Raw genomic sequence first — 21,284 nt, forward strand, 5'->3', positions numbered from 1 at the left:
AATTAATGAGCCTTTATCCCTGTTTATTCTCTTGTGTGCCGTTAACACAATCTCTCTTTAAGAATAACTCACTTGGTTCGTCAGTCACATCTGCTGGTTTCCCAGTATGAACATAGAAGTTGTACTGTAACTTCACTGTAGCACGGGCCAGTTGTAAAGGTGTACTTGTATGGTTTGAGCTGCACACTCATGTTTCTCTTAAGTCCCAGGAGGAGGAACCCGGAATCAGGTTTGGCAAGCGAACGCAAACTCCCGCATACACACCAGGGAAAGGACAAGTGCTTGTGTGAACTGTGAAGGACTTCTCGGGCTGTGAACTTGTTTTTGTCTGACTTTTTGAAAAAAATGCATTGTCATATCAGTGCCCTCACCTCCCGGAGAGCGACCAGTAGACACACATTTTGTCTACTGAACACGCCCGTACGCCTCATCACTATCCAGGCAGCAACCCGCGAGCCCCAGCAAGGAGCCCAGTCCCCAAAACCCGGCGGAGGTACACTAGAACACCGGCTCGCCTCGTATACGACCCATGAGTCAATCTGCATCGCTCGGCCACAACACTAAGCCAACAAGCCAAATAGTTGTCGTTTGCTCATGAAGCTGACGCCACAACCCCAACCCGGACCAAGAGCCGCAAAAGTAGGAGTGTAGGGGTGCCCAAAGTGCGTCTCAGGGGCCATCTGCGGCCCGTGGCTCATTTTTCATTGGGAGGTGGTAGATCTTGTGCAGGTTCACGGCCGAGACCGGGGATCTTGGTCTCTAAAAGGTTTGTGACCACTGATTTATATGGTTAAATGTTTAGATTACTGCTCCATGGACTCCTGGATATGGGAAACTAAAAGAATGGAGAGAAGCAAAGTATTATGCATTCACCAGCCAATTTCCTTTGACTAATTCTGCATTTGTGTATCCTGACCTAAAGCATTGTCCCTTATTCAATTACTTGTACTTGTTAACTGTTAAAGCCATGATCTACAAGTTTTGACTAAAAACAATCCTGTTCCTGTTTGGTGTTTTGATATGGCAGCCAGATTTTTTTCCTCTTCTGTTGCCATGGCTCTGCAGAGTTTCCATAGGTACCAGCAGCCAAGCTACCACCATCCACACTTGTTTGTTTTTCCCAGGCGCGACCCCAGACCTTCCTAGGTCACAGAGTTCTTGGTTAGGCAGTTGTTTCAGTGGAAGAACATGCATGTTGACTTGATCGCAGGTCAAACTTATCGTCTGACTCAATTTACCAGTGGTCTCTGATTAACAGTGTGCTATTAATGTTGTGTGTTGCTGGGGCTCATATGCATGAATAGTTTGTGAGCGCTTAGTGATAACATCATTCTATGCTGGCACGCGCCTTATTCTGCTGCGGGGCAAAGATGGTTGGAAAACTTGCAACAACTCACATGTGGCCGAAGGCGTAACCATTAGAATTCTCCTCTTTTGCTGCTCGTTAGCAGAGCTGCAGTGCACAACTGCAACAACACAATAACATTATTATCGATTTTAAGTGTAGTAGTGGTAGCAGTAGTCCTGTTAATCAATGTTTCGCACTGTACTGCTGTCACTACCATCGGTGCTGCTGTTGTTAGGGGCATTGTTCTTTTATCCCAACCATATGAGGCAGCTATTGACCCTACGTTTAAGGTGTTTTCCTATAGGGATGATGTGTTGGCTCTTTCTTGTTTAAGGAGTTTTGTTGTAAAACTTTATATAAGAATTGCTTTTTTGGGTTTCCTTAACATTAACTTGAATCTTCAGTCTTGGGTTAAACATAGTTTATCATGATTGATTCTTGTCCTTTCTGTCAGTTCAGAGATGTCTTTTTTTTTTGTCTTTCTGCCTGTATATTTATATCATGTACGATTTGACCTAGTTATTTGCCATTAGGTTTGTTTTCACACACAAAAATTACTATAGGACACAAAACATTTGTAGTTTCATTCATTCCTAAGTTCTGTTTTCTGACCACTTTTCACTTCCTGTAATCGCACATCCTGTAGTGGGGTGTCTCAGCTCTGATATATGGGACAAAGGAAATAACCTTTGGCTGCCTAGCTACTTATTTAAAAATGTCTGCTTGTATAGTTGCCATCCAGTCCTCTCACGCAAACACAGTCTATGCAGTTCTCAGAAGATGAAATATCGCCAATCTGATACCAATCGGAGCTCAGTCAACTGCCTCAGGCCGATTGACCCCATCAATGGAGTGACTCTCTGCCCCCGCCCCCCGCGCAGCATAATCCCAAAAACACACACTGAGCCCAAGGTCATGCACCTCCTGTATTGTCACCACACATCCATGCTCCATGCAGTGTTCAGCAGAAAGGCTATGCGTGCTTGTCGAGATGAAACTCATCATAGTCATCATTCTTCATCTTCCTTCTCCTCAGACCCCCCCACAGCCTCCCAACAGTACCACTGTGGGTCAGTGGACTCCTTGTGTTCTCCACGGCTGATTAAAAAGGGACTATGTCACGAGAAGCCTGCCATCAAGCCGCGGGACCAGCCGTCCACATCGCCCAGACCACCAGCTGCACAGAAACCTCAAGGTATCAAGGCTGCTCCTATAACACCATTCGAATGTCATTTTGCAGCCTGATCCTGTGTTGTCAAGTGTGTTGTCATTTATTTTTCTCTGACACTCTCTCCTGTGATAAAAAAAAGCATGTGTCAGCTCACTGGCCTCATGCTGTCACTCACACTGCTCACTAGGTCACCTCCTCTCAAGCTGCTGCTTTAAAAAGCAGGCCAGAGGCTCCTTTGGGATTGTGTTGTGGCATCTTTGATGAATGCTAATTATGAACATGTGTTGTGTTTGGGGAATTTTGGAGAACCACAGTAGATCAGTACCATTGGGCTCCATTTTCAAGTGGCCCATATTCATACATGGCTTGCTGCTCCGCTTTAATGACATATTTATTTCATTATTCAATGTAACTGTGCAAGATTTAGCATGACTAAAATTTGTTGACATACATTCGATTTGGTTCCAGTGCACTTTGACATAATTGCCATAGATTTGGGTAGGGCTACACGAAAATTATCGGGCCAATATAAGGAATTACAGGGTTTCCCCTCTGACTTTTTGAAGCTGTGGTGGTGGGCTGCATGGGCCGTGGCACTGCTGCATCAGCATTTTTTTTAAAAGGAAAAATAGCATTTTTTTTTTTACTTACTTCTTCATTAACTTTTTTATTTAACTTTTTTCAACAACTAGCAGGACATGAACCGAGAGCATTGCAAAACCGTTAATGTAATGCTAATTTAATGCTACAGTTGCTGACAACACTGCCAACATTTAAAATGTACTTTATTTACAAAGCACATCTCCACTCAGTGTGCTCATTGGTCATTAAATACAGGTGTCATGTTTGAATAGAAGACATAAAAATACTAAGAGGTGAAGCAAATATTCTTTGGTGAACTACTCACCACCAGCTGGTGAGGTACCTGTTGGAGACGCCTGTGAGAGCGTCACTGTCTAAAGCTGTACACACTACGTTTTCCTGTTGAACAACCTCGACACACAATTAGTGTTTTGAAGACGAGCCATGAGTATTCTAGTGGTAACAAGAGAGCAAGATTGTAAAGTGACACTGTAAGTGGTGATGATGATCGTAGCTTGTAGCTTGCCCGTGGTACAAATAAAACGAGCTCCCTAGATGCTGCCTGCCAGGCATGTAAACAAAAATGCCAGAAAGTGGAATGAGATTGAAATGTGAGCGATCAGACACGCTGGCATAGATAGGCTTAGCATGTGACAAGCTGTCGGCAATTGACTACACATTTTACGGGCTATTGTTCATTCTCCTGATAATAAGAAACAAAGTGAAAGTCAACACAAGACGTGTCGTGTGAGGTATCTGGTCACTCATGTGGAAGTGCCAGCAAGGCAGACAGGCATTCTTATCAAAATAAAGCGCAGTGAAGCATTTTTCTGATATTTTTAATCGTTTTCAAGCTAATTGTGGTCCATATGTGTGTGTAAATAATACGCTATATAGCATATATGTACATTCATACAATATACTACTACAATTATTTTAAAGTTTTCAAAACCAACTCATTTTTAAGGTGTGGCGGCTTTTATTTTGTAGTGGCGCACCGCCACGATCAATTACATGTTGGGTAAACACTGAATTAGGACGTCATACCGATAAATTGGATAACATTACAACGTACGTACGATATCGTACGTACGATAACTCGTACTGTGTTGTATGTGGGTTAGCATGAGCAAATCAAGCGCTCCTTTTCTGTGTCGTGCTGCAAACTTCCTGTCGTAAGTTCCCCTGAGCTCACTTAGAAAACAAACATGGTGTCAATCGTGCGGGACTTTGCACTGTATCAGAGGAAGACATCGCTACGAAGCACGGTGCCAGGGGCTTGTTCCTATTACTGCTTTTGGAAGTGCCGCTATGTTTTGTTTGTTTTGTTAATAGTAGTGATGTCATATTTGGTAAGGGCAAATCTATAGGTACAGTTTTGAGTTTGAATCTTTCTTACCTCCAGGTGTGCACAAACTACAGTTAAATCTAAATGTTCAAAATGGAAATGGGTTTTCAGTATCAGTCTTGAGAAGCAGGAAGGTATCGGCTTTGAAACAGAAAAAGCAATCTGAATAATTTAATGCATTTGATTTGATGAGAGAGAGAGATCCTGTTCAAATATAATGGTTCATTTTGATTTGCAGGGAGCTGCAATAATGCATTATAGTATGTTTTTAAAATGTACAATATACATACAGTAGCTAGAGAACCTCAAAACCCGCTGATGCATTCGGCCATTTTGACTAAAGAGGTAGGACTTCTATATATTGGAAAGAATAGACTATGCTATTTATCTTTGCAGACATTCCTTCAGGAAAATAAGACAAAGACACACGGAAAGCACTCAACATGTCACACATGTCACACATGTATGCAAATATCCACACTAGATAGATAACTGCAGGGAAGCATGAGCTCCGTATGCATGCTTTAGATAGTCTAGTGTGTCTGCATCCTTTTCAGTGTCTTAACAGGAACTGGTGGTGGTGTGCGCGTGTGCACACACACACACACACACACACACACACACACACACACACACACACACACACATCAGTATCCTGTTCTGAAATAAGGAAGTTGTCTGCTGAAACTCATTGTTGTTCGACACTGCTATTTGTGAGTTTTTGGAGCGCATGTTTTTCCCTCAGGATCTTAATTGCCAGGATTAGACTATGGAAGCTTTCTCACATGGATATTTAAATAATACATGACTGCAGCCTCACATGAGTCTCTCAATGTGCTTGTTTTGCTTTATTTTGGACGGATGTATCTCTAGTGCCCCCTAAACCTGCGCACCTGCTCGCGCTCGGGCAAGATAAGAAACCCAAGAGGATCCCCCCGGCACCCTGCAGGCCTCTGCCAGCACCGCCTACTCCACCTAAACCCAAGCCCAGTTCTGTGCCACCTGGTCTGGGAGCAGCACAGCCACAGAGGGAGGTCCAGAAAGTGGGGCTGCTCATCGAAAGGTTTGAAAATTCAAGGTGAGAATTCTAAAATGAAACCTTATATTGCTAAGTTGTTCAATTCTAATAACATACCATAATGGTTCATCATGGATGGGCTTTGCATCCTCTTTCTTATTGTCCAGTGTATTTCTTATCTCTCTCTAGGGTCCCCATCTTGGGGGTCTTCCCCCGCTCCCAGCTGCACCTGGGTCTTAGAATGGACACTGCGTCTGACATCACCTCCACCTGTGGCCGGGACACCTCGATGAAGGTTGTGGAAGACCCTTGCACTGTGGACAAACTTGCACCATGCACCTCTGAAGGATCAGACGATGCAACCGAACTGTCCTGTCTGGCATCCATGCACATTGACGGCTCCGATGACACACCACTGGATGTGGAGGTCGACATCACGCACGGCGATGGTTGCCTTGACGATGTGGACAGGGATGAAGTTACCTCTCACGAGCTTTTAGACAATCCGGACTCCTCCGAGCAGATGAAGATTCCTAACCGGGACAGCGGTATTGACAGCCCATCTTGTGCCGCAGAAGGGGAGGCGTTCCCTAACGAGGACGCCATTGATGAGGAAGATCATTACGACAGTGTTACGGAAACGGAGAGTGTGTCCTGTTGTGTTACCCTGAGCAACAAACGAGATTCGACTCAGGATGAGGACAGTGACTTAGATGAGGGGAGTGGTGGAGAGGTCAACTCTCTAACTGACACACAAACTGGGTATCTGGCGGACGCACACTCAGAGGCGCACAAAGTGAGTATCGACATTACATGCTTGAGTGTCATTAGCTGAAACCTTTAACCTTACCTGAATGATCTTTGCGTAGAATATCATATGGTTATGGATGTCATTGGTGTTCGGCTGTCATGTCCATGTGATTTCTCCCAGCCAATCAGTTATGATCCCGATAATAATAATGGAAAAGTTCTAGGTAAATATAATAAAAAACATTTAATATGGCGAAATCGAATACTAAAAATGTAACAAACAAATCCAGTGTTCTGCAAAGCCTTATACCAAATATCCTCAAACATTCGGGGATTCAAGGAATAACATTTCCAAAGGTTTTAAAGGAAGTTTGAGAATACACCCTAAATTGTGGGCTGTCTTGCTCAGGTGGGAGGAAGGTTGAAGGTTCAATCCCGAGTTCAGTCTTTGTCCTAGTGAAACAACCTTGACAGTTGCTGCTGATGCTGCATCATCACTTCGCAAACGAGCCTGGTTACAAAATACACTGTCATCATTATGAGAATGAGGCATCGTTCATTACAAAAGTGATTGGAGTACTTTGAAGGTGAGGACACCCGATATAATTGCAGCCCATTTATAGACATTTGTAGAAACATTTCCTCTAACACAGCAGAGAGTGTCGGGGTGTCAGTCTATTATTATCACAGCCTGGGTGGACATCTTCAAAGAATACTTCTCATGAAATATTATACATTATGACAGCCTCAGTTTGGCGGCCACGAGTGATCGACTCAACTCTAAAAGCAGCTCTGCTGTTACATAAAGGGATGAATACCTGCCCGAAAGCGGTAATAGGAGCTTGTGATGGACGCTGAATAAAAGACTCCCTGCATCTGAGTTTCACTTTTCCCTTGTCCTTGAGCTCCACTATTGATCGTAAACAAAACACTGCATGCGCATTTGCTTCTACTGTATGTGCTGCCAGTATTTTTGTATTTAAAAGCAAGGGTGTACTGTATAAGTACAGTGAGGTTAGACAGAGCTTAAAGAAACTCTGTTTGGCGCTCAACATTTCAGAGGAAGTGTGTATATTTTTGTGAAGCTACAGCTGACATGTTGCTAACTATGACACACTTACTTTTATGTGGAGGAAGTGGGTTTGGTCAGTGATGTGTTTCGCACCATGAAACAATTCTGTGTATTAGGATATGTGCGCTTGAAACAAAGTCGTGTTGGTCTGGCCTTCCTTGAGATGGCTGCCAGTTTGGGGATGCTCAGGGTTTAAAGATGAGACTCTACATTTAGTTTAACTGTTAGGAAAAAAGGAAGAAAGACGGGCATCATCACCGTCATGGTTTCCTGCATTTAATGTTGCAGAAAATGCAACTCAGCATTTCTAATAGTCTATAATCAATTTGTGAATGACCTGGCCAGTTTTTGTGTCGAGACAAACGGGCCTTTTTAAATGGTACTACACGGGCGAGAATCATGTAATGTACACACACAGGTAGAGGCTATAAGTTTCGCATTTATTCTCTGTTTTATGGTGATTTTGCAACTGTAGTCTTGAAGTGTTTAGATGCCTTCCTTGTAATCTTTGGTGCATGCGTGTGTTTGTGTGTGTGTGCTGTGTCCATCAGTGCTCAGAGGCGCAGAGGCTGCTGAATATTGCCAAAGAACTTCTCCACACTGAAGAAGCCTACGTCAAAAGGCTGAACCTCCTTGACCAGGTAAAGTGCGGAAGTCACGTTCTCCCAGCTGCTGGTTTTGTAAGAATCACGGTGTGTTTGGGTGCCTCTGGTCCAAATTTCAATATCCTAACCGTGCCAACGGTCTTAGTGATTGAGATCAGGCCTGAGCCGGATTAAAGAAGTGCTCTGTGATCTGTGGGACAACAACATCCCTCGATGAATTATTGTGTGTAAGTAAAGCTGGGGGGGCGGCAGGGGGGACTGACTGATGGACTGACTGTTGTTTTACACAGTCACCTCAAATCCAAGCTGAGTGATACCTCTGTCTGCAGAGAGATACATGTAGACATCTACATGTACAAATACAAATGTGTGCAAATCCCTAGATTAATGATGGATTAAGGATTTGTGTCTCTTAACTCTTAGCAGGGTTTATAATTAGAAGGCTCTGTAAAAAATAAATAAATAAATAAATAAAAATAAAAATAAGATAGACAGTGGTGCCCAGTGACAGATGATAAGAAGCAACTTTTAGCAACTGTGCTATCAAAAGGCACAGATGTTGTCGGGATAAATGAGATTCATAGTTGTGTGCACAGCACTGGCCACACTTGGATTTAAAATACAACACATTTCATAGGAAGGTCAACAAGGTTGTCTAGTCATCTATAACCATGCAGTTCTAGTTAAAAATCTGTTTTACTTTTTAGTCATACTTCTGAAACCATAGTTACCCCCCAAGATGAGCATTTTGGCATGCAAGCATGTTTGCTGATCTCATGTTCATGATGAGAGGTTTTGTCATTTTTAATCTGCACTCAGTCCACGTGACACGGCATATATGCTTAGTTACCCTGTCACCAAGCGGCCACGGTACTTCCAAGCGTTCACCTCTTGTTGTGGTCACGCCACATTCATGCAACATTGATTAGTTTCCATGGAAATGTTTGTGCAGATCCATCACTGTGCCTCTGGCCATGAAAATCCAAGGTTCCGAAAGTAATTAATCAAACCAATTGAATTCCAAATCTGAGCCGGAACTCACAGGTTAGCATGTCCAGATTGAATTTCCAAACACAGTTGCGTGTATTTTGGATGTTGGAATGTGACAGTGAAGACGAGTGTAGTCATTGTAGTCAGCTGCACGCATCACCTGCTATAGTGGCCTATAATTACGGGTGGACCAGCCAGGACACCTCACATGTTGTGTCAGCACCCGCCTGTGTGCTAACATTGCGGTTGGAAGAGTTGTGTGCAGTGCTTGTGCACACTAAATGATCCAATGACATACATTTACTTTCACTTTAAAATAGCCACGTACAAATCCTATTTCCACCAAAATTGAAACATGCTTGTGCTTATTTTCTACTGTCAGTTGAACTGATCCGAGTAATCATTTCCTTTCATTGCATCAGAAAAAGAGCATTGTCATGAAAAATGTCACTGGAATGACCTTTTCGTGGAACGCTCACATCATGTTGTTTGGCATGTTTTTCCTGTAGGAATTTTGCACTAAGCTCACAGAGGCTGGAATCCCTCAGGACGTCATTACAGGGATCTTCTCCAACATCTCCTCCATCTACTGCTTCCACGACAAGTTCCTGCTCCCTGAGCTCAAGACACGCATCACTGATGAATGGTGTGGAAGGAACCATCATCCATAGAACACAAATTATTTACAACTAGAGCTGCAACAATTAATCAACAACTCGATGATTAATAGATTATCCAATTCATTGACAACCACCGTCATTTTCAGAATATAGAGCGCACCGGTATATTAGCCGCAACCACGAAATTTGAAGAGAAAAAAGATTTGTACATATATAGGCTGCACCTGTCCATAAACCGCAGGTGTCCACGTCGTAACATAGGATATTTAGGACACAGAAAGATGTTACACTGAAAGATTTTTAAACTTTTGATTGATTTTTTCCCCAAACAGTGCGGAACAGTGCGTGTAATATGGCTAGTTAAACAGTAGCCTACCAGAAACGTCCTTTATCGCCGTACTCCTCCTCCTGGGAACTAAAACCACTAAAGTCGTATTCTTCAGTGTCACAATTGAACAGCCTCATAATTCCTTGGTCACACACTTTTGTCAGTCTCTCTCTGAGTCTTTTGTCTCGAGGCAAATTAGCCATTTAGCTTGAGCTATCCACTTGGTCACGCAGTAGTCCAGCCCTTTGAAAACCCATTGGTGATCGTGGACGGTTGGCGGTCTGAGCAGTCCAAGCAGAAGCTGCACACTTGATCAAACTTACTTGAAGATGTGTCAGATCAAAACACGATCTCTGCGTCAGACTTCAAAACGTGATTATTAACCTCCACTTCACTTGTCCACATCACTGCTTCCTGAAGCTGCACTCTAAGCATCATGGTAAATTTAGTTTTTAGCCATAAATTAGCCACGGCACTGTACAAGCCGTAGGATTTAAAGCGTGAGAAAATAGTAGCGGCTTATACACCAAAAATGACGGTATTCAATTAATCGTGTTTGTATTTTAAATGTAAATGTCGTCCGATTTCAGCCTCCCAAATGTGAATATTTTTAAATGTCCTCAGTCATCCATGAAAGCAGACCTATTATCTTTGTGTTTTTAGGCAAAACAAGATATTCACACACATCAGCTTTGGCTTTGGAAAACAGTGATCAACATTTTTTTCCTCTTTCTGATGCGTTGCGGACCAATCCACTAAGTGTGTGTGGTTCATATTAACCGCGATTAATGCAAACAACAAGCTTGAGATTAAGTGAGAACCGAAAATAATTGTGAGTTGCAGCCCTATTTAGAACTATTAGAACACCTCGACTAGGTGGAGCAAATACAGCGTCATTGTAGTTTCATGCACATGTGTAGGGGATGCATGAGTAAATCCAGAAGGTGCCCAGGTGGATACACTGTGGCTGTGTACAGTCATTAATTTCTATAGTTGTGGAAAAGCATCTGCCATTCTTGGTACCTTGTTTTACTTGTCATGCAAGAATGTATGTTATGTATGTTAAGACTATTTGGTTTTTAATCCACCTTTAAATGGTATTTGTTTTTGCCACAGGAACTCCAATCCTCGTATCGGGGACATCCTCCAGAAACTGGCACCTTTCATGAAGATGTACGGAGAATATGTGAAGAACTTTGATCGGGCGATGGACTTGGTCAACACCTGGACTCAGCGGTCTTCCCAGTTCAAGAGTGTTGTCCAGAATATACAGGTAAGTGGGTATTTTCTGAAAGGTTTTTGGCATAAAACATCACATCACTGTCACAGCACCATCCAGACAAAGCATTATTCGTTTTTGACACAAAGCCAAGGAATTTGGATCAGAATCGTACACCTTCTCGGACGAGTCGTCGCTGTAATTCTGCCTTTATGTTGTTGAAAATGCTGAGTTTGTAGACATTATTGTAACATGATGTTCATTACTATGGTGGTAGTTTGCATCATGCTGATGTGTTTCAGAATTTTACTTCAATTACATATACGGGGTAAGCCTTTACAAATAGCCTTCAGTATGATGCAGTGTAGTTTTATACCAAATGAATAACTCTTGCATTGCATCCAATGAGACTGCAGGGTTTCAAGTGTGTGTTTTTGTCATTAGTAACTTCTTGAAAGTCACCTTTTATGTTTAAAACAGAAACAGGACGTTTGCGGGAACTTGACGCTGCAGCACCACATGCTGGAGCCGGTCCAAAGGATTCCTCGCTACGAGCTCTTGCTCAAAGACTACCTGAAGAAGCTGCCTGATGATGCTCTTGACCGAAAGGACGCCGAAAGTGAGACCAACAGCACGTCTTGTCTCTCTGTCTGTCCCTAGTTTCAGTCAAAGTTCCACACACAGGGCCTGTGAGAACGGGCGCAGCACTCTTGATTCTGGGAAGGTCAGCTCATGCTTGCATCCCCGTGTCCTATTACAAAGTTCAACCCTTTGTGTAGTTTATAGGGTTTCACCCATCAGCGCCACATTCCACAGTAGTTCATCACGGTAGTGTTGCTTGCAACTTCTGTTTTCCGCCACTGTTAGTAGCGTCTTGCACAGACGTATCGTACCAATATACTGTCATCTTTTTATTAATTGAATGCTTTCTTTTTTCAACAGAGGCTTTAGAGTTAATCTCTACTGCAGCAAACCACTCCAACGCAGCAATCAAGAAAATGGTGAGACTTTCCCAACTAAATGTTTCCAACATGTATTTGCATATTATGGAATACTCATCTGCTGCATTGCTGATACTGCACTCTTCGTGCAAGTGCTGATCTGAGGGAGTGAACACATGAAGTTAGCTCAGACAGGAAGTTGCTGTTTCCTGCTTGCGGATATCTGACTGGCTTTCTGTAACACTCATCGTCTTCATCACTTTCCTCTGTCTGACTTGTATTTCGTACTTCCCTGAATCCACCAAATGCGGTCAAATGATCAATAAAGGAAATTTAATAGGCACTTTTCCCCAGCAGAGAAACCCACAGGTGACTGTTGTGATACAATCGCGCCCTCTGGTGGTTTGCTTGTGTTTTGGGCCTACCCGCCGCTCACGTCGTCTTAATGTTTGCAGGAGAAGATGCACAAGCTGCTTGAGGTTTACGAGCGACTCGGAGGAGAGGAGGACATTGTGAACCCAGCCAATGAGCTCATCAAGGAAGGACATATCAAGAAGATGTCAGCCAAAAATGGAACAGCACAAGACCGATACCTCTATTTGGTGAGAGGACTTAGAGTAACGTTAGATGGATGTCCGTGTATGATATGAGACCTTTTGTAAACAATGTTTTTTCTCTCCAAAGTTCAACAACATGGTGCTCTACTGTGTGCCTAAACTAAGACTGATGGGGCAGAAGTTCAGCGTCAGGGAGAGGATTGACATTGCTGGCATGGAGGTACTTTTTTCATGGCTTTTTTTTTTTTTTTAACTAACTGGGAATGCTAACCATATTGCCTGTTTGTTTGTACCTCAGGTGCAGGAAAACGTGAAGCAAAATCTTCCTCACACGTTTGCAATTATTGGCAAACAGCGTTCACTCGAACTTCAAGCCAGGTAAAAATGTTCATATGTATTACTGAGATGCAATGAAATCAAATCTTATACAATCATAATGAAATGTACTTTATTAAAAAATAGTCACAAGGGTAATAAAAGTGTAATAGTAATCTTGAAATATTTAATATGGAAGTATTTAAATGACTGTATTGCAGTAAGTAAATATTCTCTCTGTCATTTCATATTAAGCCAGACATTAAAATGGAACGTGTGCGCTACAACTAGTTTCCCCCAGGGAGACAATAACCGGTGGCACAACTGCGCCAAAATCATAACAGTCGTGTTACACATCATCAGTGTGTATGAGTGAGGGCGTACTCATGGTATGACAAAAAGGCTCTGGGGGTACATAAGACAAAAGGTTGGGAAACAACTGCTGTGCGGTATCGTTCCGCAAAGTCGAATGCCCAAACAAAGCACACTACGCGTCGCTGACTCACTGTCCCTCCCAAACCGCCATGGGGCCAAAGACAGTTGCAAGTGCCAGCAATTGGATAGAGAAGGTAATTTGGAATTACTTTTGTTTACTGAATGTTAAACTATAATTTAAAAATGGCCTAAATTTTTGTGTGTAGCAACGTTACAAACCCCGTATTTTACAAATCTTGACCGTGTGCATGCGCGCTCGATTTGGAGAGTCCGTGGGTACGTCCTTAAAGATGCATTTTTTCGTAGGCTATCGGGTGTATTTTCATTTGTATACATGTTTGTTAGGTAGATTACTTCCTCTTTGTATTGAGTGTTGGACTACATCGACGTACATACTCAAACAAATGCTTCCGATGTTCAGTCCAACTCAAAGCCTTTTAAAACTTACGACTCGGAGCTTCAGGACAAGATAAAAAGGTATATGGGATATTAATTCACATTAATATCTATCTGCAGATGAAATTTCATTCAAATCTGATGCGAAATAGTTTTATTTTGTCCCGGAATTTCTACATGTTGTTTGCGTTGTCCTTTTTTTTTTTTTTTTAAAATAATTATAACAAACTCTTGCTAAAAAAAAACCGTTGAGTGGAAGGTGGATTTTCCACATTCCTGGAATCGATGATAGGTAGGTTATTTCTTGTGGTTAGTGTGGGGTGAAACAAATACACAGCATGGTAGTTGGACAAAATATGACTTTTGATTTTCTTCCCTGGATTTTTTGATTATGAAGAAAAATGTAAAAGGCTACTCTGTTGACTTTTAAAACAGGTTTTCACAGCCCAAGTTATATTTTTATATATCACAGCTTTTGTCTTGACTCAAATGGGAACCAAAGGCACTATTTTCTGGCATCAAATCTGCTCCACTTTCTTTAATATTTGGGGTAGAGAAGTGAATGAGGTATCGAATTCAAGTTCAAGTCATGCTTTATCAGAAATAAAAATCGCAATCTTGTCTGAGCTTCTGGAACGCATGAATAACTGAGGGACCGCTGTACTGTGTAGCGTTAAAGGATGTGACAATAAAAGACATACAGCCAAAAAAAAAAGTCCTAATTCTTAGAATGGGACGTTTTGGGTGCAGATATCATTGTGATGATGTCAAACTGCAAGTCGAAGAAAAATAATTTCATGTTTTTGTTTTCCCTCATAGGACAGCTGAGGAGAAAGAAGACTGGATTCAGGTAAGGATCATTAAAACACGGGTAGTTTCCATGGTAGCGTTGCGTGCAGCTGGAATATTGTACGGTATGTTGGAATATGTAGGAAAAAACTTGCTGGAAGTGGCATGCTGGCAGCAGCATTACATCAGCGTTGTGTGTGTTCAAACAAAGCAACATGATGGTCAATGGTGTGTGTGTGTGTGTGTGTGTGTGTGTGGAAAAGAAAAAGGATTTTAGCCCGGAAATTTGGGGTCTCTCCCGTTTGGTAGTTGGACTTAATTAGAGAATGCAATTAGAAAAGATTTCCTGCCCACCCACTCTGTGTTTGGGAATTATATTCTCTGCTAAAGCCCCTCTATAATGGCCCGTTTAGCTCATTATAGGGGAGAAAAGCTGATTATGAGTTTCACAGGCTTGATGAGGAGGTGGTCTCTTTGCAAAGAGGGGTCAGTTGAAACTAATCAAGAAAGCTGACAGTGGAAGAGAAATTGAAAAGATTTGCAAGCCAAACAAGACTAACTAACCCGTGAAGCTCTCCCACCACAATGATAACCGTACTGGTAAATCCGTCTCTGACGGTGTCATTATAACTGAGCATTGGTTTTGCTGTGAAAGCAAGAGGCGTTGATACAGCTCTAAGCAGGTTGTGCAAGTGGTCATTGTGTTCTTCATCATCCGTCATCATCATCTGCTCCAAATCTCTGCAGGTGATCAGGGCCACAATCGATCGACACAAGCAGAACAGCGAGACCTTCAATAAAGCCTTCAACAGCTCCTTCTCACGGGAGGATGACCACGCTCCCGAATCACCTGTAAGTTCCCTTCCATCGTATGATTGGTCGGTGATGAATCACGAGGAGGCAGAGGCGGATTGATCATCGTGTGACCATATTTTGATTACCGAAAACCAGGAGAGTCGGCCCGGCAATGAGATAGTCAAATGATACTCAAGGTTCACTCAAAGATGTCTTATAAAATGTAACATATTTTTTTGTAAAGCAGAAAAATACAGTTTCAATACATTTAACGTATGCCTCCTGTCTACAGTATAACCAAGGACACAAATGCAGTGGTTAACTCAACGTGTTTTATTATGCCTAAAATGATATCTCTTTGATCACTTTCAGTGGTGCAAAAATAACTTGAATATGTCTGGAAATAAAAATAACTGTACAAATAATATCTCTTCTCTATTAGAAAAGTAAGAAAATAATAACTTTTCAAGTTTTACTAAGCAAATAAATAAAAAATATGAAACAGAGCCGTATTGGCAAATTAATTTAAAAAAGCAACATTTTAAATGTAACGGCCCAATGAAAAACAATGAAAACAGGACATTTGCATGACTTTAACAAACAAAACACAGCATGGCAATGACAGGATGTGAAACCAGGAGATGTCCTGGGAAAACAGGTCATTTGGTCACCCTGCTTTACCACAATCTGGTCCTTGGCCTGCTTGAACACCTCTCCCGTGTATGGTTGTGAATCATAAACACGGCACAATTAAAGAATTTCTTTCTGGCCTTGACAGTCACACATAAGTCTAGTCTCCATGACCTTATAAGGGAGCCCAGTCAAAGTTTATTCCTATGGATGGGCTTTGACCCGCGGGAGAGCAGCCATGTGGCTCCTCCAGTTGGTTTAGCCTGACACCTGGTGGTAGAGGTGTAACACTGCAAGGGGAAGCCCGTGATGCTCAATGTGCTTTGTCATCACCTTTAGAGTCCCTGGTCCAACACATCCATCGACTCAGATGGCGAAAGACTGCACGAGAGGGTAGGATATATCATCATTCTCACTTTTTATGTCACGTTGTCCTGAACTGGGTGAAAATATCGATGTTTATGTTTTTGTACAGAAGAGTTCAAGGAAAAAGGACAAAGAGAAACAGACATGCAAAGGCTGCAATGAAAGTTTCAATTTCACCAAACGCAAACACCACTGCAAGTCCTGCGGAGGGGTGAGCACCGATGGGGACCGGTGGTGGAATGCAGAAACGGAACAGTGCACACGGGCGCCACGACTCAACGCTGACTCACCTCCTGTGCTATTTTGCAGGCCATCTGTGCAAAGTGTTCCAAAACATTGGACAGCAAAACAAGTCGAATGTGTCCTGAGTGTTATGAAGCCAGCCTCAGTTTGGAGAATCTCGGTAGTGGTGGTGTTGAACAGAAGAAGAAAGCAGCGCCTGAGGTGACACAAGATAAATAATATGATACACACTAGTCCGTGATTGCGATCCATGAGCCGGCTAACAGACACATCTTTACACACAGCTACAAATACTAAAACAAAAGCGCCCAGTTTCAATTAGCATGGTTGTAATTGAACAATATGTGGTTGTACACCACACTACAACCACAATAATTCATGCAGGTGTTGTACTTGCCTCTCCAATCAGCAGCTCTGAACAATTACAATGCACCTGCACCTGACATGACAAAACTGCTGACTTTGCAGTCTGGCTTCTATTTGTCTGTGATATCGTGGCCAGACACACACGTGCCGCATTATAGCAATCAAATTTATCTTATTTATTATGTATTGTGTAAAACTAAGACATGAATAACATCAAATTAAAAGCACAAAATGAATGCCGACCCACCATCCACATGTTCAAGTTCCAGCCAAGTTTTTCCAGAGAGATTATTTACATCACTGTTTGACGTGTGGTAAGAGGCAGTGTGCTAGCATGAATTAACTCGAGACAATTGTGCACATTAGCACTCAATAAGTCATCAAAACCTACCTTCATGCATTCCCACATAGTATCAGCATTTGACACCAAATATGAGGTGAAAGAAAAATGATAAAAATACAGTAGTAGTCTATCTGTGCGGCACGAGATAAAGTTAGCACACGCACAATGGACATGCGTCAAGTGTGACGGATGTAACAGAGAGAATCCGGCCACTTTTCAAAATAAAACAAAAAAATGAAATAATGGAAATTATTTTTTTTTTCTGTGTGGCCCGGTAACAAATGACCTGGCAGGGATCACTGTAGTAGAAGGGGAAGCTCATCTGCAATGAAAGAAGTAACCACATGGGGGCGTTGTAGTGTCTACAGCTACATTAGATATGATGAATAATATATTATAGTTAATGAATATTAAATAAATAAATGAAAATATATAAACCTTAGGATGTGACGGGTAACTGACTTATTTAGATAGTTCTATTTTATCTGGACTCAACACATACTGTGTGATCTCTTTAGAGGCAAGCATCATTGACGGGGGAGAACTGCCTGTTGTCTGGCCACATGCAAGTGCAGGAGAAAGGGAAGAGTTGGACCAAGATGTGGGTGGCTGTCACCAAGGCTGAGCCGCTAGTGCTGTACCTGCAGAGTAGTGGGCAGGTATGACCAAGCACACGCGCGCACACACCGGCGGATCCCAATGGTGCTGCTTTGTTTGGCATTGAGCATGCTTGCGTTGAAAAAAACGCATCAAGCAGCCTTCATCCAGGGGTTTCAATTGCAAGACTGATATCCCAATCCTGCTGCAGAAAGATGAAAGATTAGGATTAATGCAGCAGTGAAAACTGTTGTTAGTTGACCCGCCGGTTAATGTATCTTAACTCATTTCCGCAGGAGCTGAAAGGTGCACGGGCCATTCCTCTGCCTGGGTTTGAGGTGACTGTGGTGTCACCGTCAGCGAGCGATAAGTCAGAGGTGAAGCATGCAGTCCGGCTCAGTCACAGCCAGCAAACGTTGCTCCTAAGTGCGCAAGATGCAGAACTCCAGGCCAAGTGGGTGGAGCTCCTCTCGAAAGCAGCTCGGGGAGAAACGCCAGCGGAGGTCTTGACAAATCTGACTGAACACAGGAAGAGCCAGTAGTGGACACCGGGCTCACTGCCCCGAACCCTCCCATGGTCCCTACCTTCCCTGTGTATTACTTGAATTTGCTTTACCTTGGCACTTTTGTTCCCTGGGCAGGACCACGCTGTCCTTCCTGTATGCCACTTCAGCCTCATCCTCACTTAGCCTACTCTCCCTTGCCACGAAGCCTCCACAGCTATAGGTGGATGTGTTTGGAGGAACCTTTGAAGAACTGCTTTTATTCGTACTTTTGCAGAAGGTTCCCATGTGATGTTTTTTAAAAGAACAAGTTCCTTGTACATTATCTTATTATTGACTGTGTTGAAAAGCATTAAGTCTCTGTTTTTTTCCATTATGTGAAAGTGAGTGTGTGTGTGTGTGTGTGTGTGTGTGTGTGTGTGTGTGTGTGTGTGTGTGCGCGCGTGCGTGTGCGTTGTCGAGCATTTGTGCCCTCCCGTGTATATGAAGCAATTGAATGTGTGTCATAAACCTGCGCCACCTCTCTGTTGTTGCTGGGACACAGTAGGTATTATTGTACAGTATGTATACTACAGTGTGATGTAAGAATAAGAAAGTACATTTTAAGTTAAAAAAAAAAAAACACTGAGATGTGTACACTCGTGGCTGGCCACCTAATGCTCACCTTTTAACAAATCTATCACCACACGTCTTGTGTCCGATACAATATTTCTTTCCTGATCAACTATTGTTTATTTAAACCTACCCAGATGAGAGAAATGAGATCGCATGACCTTAATTTGTAGACATGCCACATGGATAACTAATTTGTGTTTTTGTCTCTCAGCTTAGCAACACTTGGCCTGCTCCGCACCCTTTGGTGATGTGATGGAGATGAAGTACTGTACTGTCAGACTCATGCCTTCCCTTCTGTACTCTGCTCCTATCAGCACCAGCCTTTAGGATAAAGTAGCAACAAAAAGACAACATTGGTCTCCTCTTGCATGTAAAGTCACCCGGTAAAGCAGTGAAGCATATCATTAATAAACTATGTGGTGTCTCACGTACCACACTGTCCAACGATGTCACTATTTTGCTTTGTTTTGCGTGTAACGCCACATGTCGTATTTTCTAGATTCCCTAATGTGCAAAAGTGTCATTGAGCTTGAAGGCTTTGACACACATTTCCAGGTTTAGTACGGCAATGGACACAGGACACAATGCATGGACAGACTAGTAGACAACCGTACCACTTTATGTCGAGCTCTGATCATCACATTGCAGAATTGTTAGACATGGGACAAGCGATGTATGATGATTATGAGTTGCCAACAGCAACTGTGTACTTTCCTTGAACAGGTGTGCGTCCACTTGTGGCGTGAGTGAACATAATGTCCAAGGCACGTGTCAAGGCATGTCCGTTCAACTTGAGAGATGAATTTTTACTCAGTCTGCATAGAGCATTCTGTGTATAGCTTGCCTGACACTGAGAAATTGATATCACAGGTGATCCCGGCATAGTGTGTTAAGGTTGTGCGGTTCTGAATGTCCATAAGCATGAGACTCGCTGAAGAAGTACTTGCAGTGGCGAAAGAATTCTCATTGGCTGCAGTTTTATCGCTCGACTGTCCAGACCATTCATCTTCTACCACCCGACTACCATCCTGATCCTGCCAGCGGATCCCAAAGCATCTCTTGAGTGTCTCCAACGTGTCTTGGGTCTTCCCCAAGGCCTCACACCAGTTGGAGGCATCCTGACCAGATGACCGAACCATCTCATCTGGCTCCTCTCAATGCAGGGAAGCAGCGGTATGACAGTGCTGCTCACCTTGTATCCAAGGGAGAGCCCAGCCACCCTACGATGAAAACTCGCCACTTGCACAGGTGAGGGTAGGAGCGTAATCGACCAGTAAGATTTGCCTTTCAGCTAAGGTCCCGATTCACAACAACGGACCGATGCAGAGTCCACATCACTGCAGACGCCTGTCGATCTCATGTTCCATCCTTGCCTTGCTCCTGAACAAGACACCGAGGTACACGGAGCAGGATCTGGAGATGACACTCCACCCTTTTCCAGGCGAGAACCATGGACTCAGACTTGGGGGGTGCTGACTGACCCCCCAAGTGACTGGCTGGCTTTTCAAATTGGTTTGGTTTGGTTTGGTTTGGTTTAGTTTATTTGAACATGAAGGTTACAATGGAATACATCTCGTGAATCATTCTTTGACAGTTCCACATGTCCAAAAGGAGTAGGAAGAAGCAAAGCTTATTTAATCCTACCCCCCATCCATTCTACATCTAGTACAGTACATGTAGTTCACTTCCTGGATTCCATGTCATGTTTTCAGTGATAGTCAGGATAACACATAATAGATAACGGTGAGATAGCCCTCCCCCCAAAAAAAGAGAGAACATTCATAATAATGATAATAATGATGACAATACTAAATTAAATAAGAACAAAGCTTTTTTTTTTTTAAACACAACAAAGAAAATTATAAATAAATAAATAAATAAATAAAAAATAAAAAATAAAATTTAATTAAATAAATAAAATAAAATAAAATAAAATAAAATAAAATAGAAAATAAAAAAATAAATAAAATAAAATAACAAACCTGACAGAACAATCAGGACTCTTCTGCCTTGTATTTAGCAAACATCAACTGCTTGTATTGTTTTTTGAATTTGCTCATCTCGGTACATTGTTTGAGTTCTTTACTCAATCCGTTCCATAATTTAATTCCACACACGGAAATGCTGTGGGTTTTCAGCGTTGTTCTCGCATATAAATGTTTTAGGTTTAATTTTCCTCTAAGATCATATTTCTCCTCTCTGATTGAGAAATACTTGATTAGATTTTTGGGTAACGAGTTATTAACTTTATACATTATTCTAGCAGTTTGAAAGTGTACTAAATCTGCGAATTTTAATATCTGTGATTTTAAAAATAAAGGGTTTGTATGTTCTCTATACTT

General features: G+C 42.3%; 1 protein-coding gene across 1 annotated transcript in view; it reads left to right on the forward strand.

The window, feature by feature from the left end:
• fgd (faciogenital dysplasia) overlaps positions 1-19,386 on the forward strand; it is a 54,489-nt gene extending 35,103 nt beyond the window's left edge. Inside the window, exons 2-19 of the mRNA XM_054786478.1 lie at positions 2,385-2,543; positions 5,323-5,527; positions 5,657-6,263; positions 7,841-7,930; positions 9,394-9,530; positions 10,949-11,105; positions 11,532-11,670; positions 11,994-12,052; positions 12,448-12,594; positions 12,677-12,769; positions 12,848-12,927; positions 14,515-14,545; positions 15,232-15,336; positions 16,249-16,302; positions 16,385-16,486; positions 16,585-16,719; positions 17,746-17,886; positions 18,121-19,386. Of these exons, the coding sequence (XP_054642453.1) occupies positions 2,385-2,543; positions 5,323-5,527; positions 5,657-6,263; positions 7,841-7,930; positions 9,394-9,530; positions 10,949-11,105; positions 11,532-11,670; positions 11,994-12,052; positions 12,448-12,594; positions 12,677-12,769; positions 12,848-12,927; positions 14,515-14,545; positions 15,232-15,336; positions 16,249-16,302; positions 16,385-16,486; positions 16,585-16,719; positions 17,746-17,886; positions 18,121-18,366 (2,687 nt within the window). The 3' untranslated portion in view covers positions 18,367-19,386. The remainder of the gene's footprint in view (positions 1-2,384; positions 2,544-5,322; positions 5,528-5,656; positions 6,264-7,840; positions 7,931-9,393; positions 9,531-10,948; positions 11,106-11,531; positions 11,671-11,993; positions 12,053-12,447; positions 12,595-12,676; positions 12,770-12,847; positions 12,928-14,514; positions 14,546-15,231; positions 15,337-16,248; positions 16,303-16,384; positions 16,487-16,584; positions 16,720-17,745; positions 17,887-18,120) is intronic.
• Positions 19,387-21,284: the final 1,898 nt, after the last annotated feature.

The sequence above is a fragment of the Dunckerocampus dactyliophorus genome, chromosome 1 (genome assembly GCF_027744805.1).
Source record: "Dunckerocampus dactyliophorus isolate RoL2022-P2 chromosome 1, RoL_Ddac_1.1, whole genome shotgun sequence".
NCBI lineage: Eukaryota > Metazoa > Chordata > Actinopteri > Syngnathiformes > Syngnathidae > Dunckerocampus > Dunckerocampus dactyliophorus.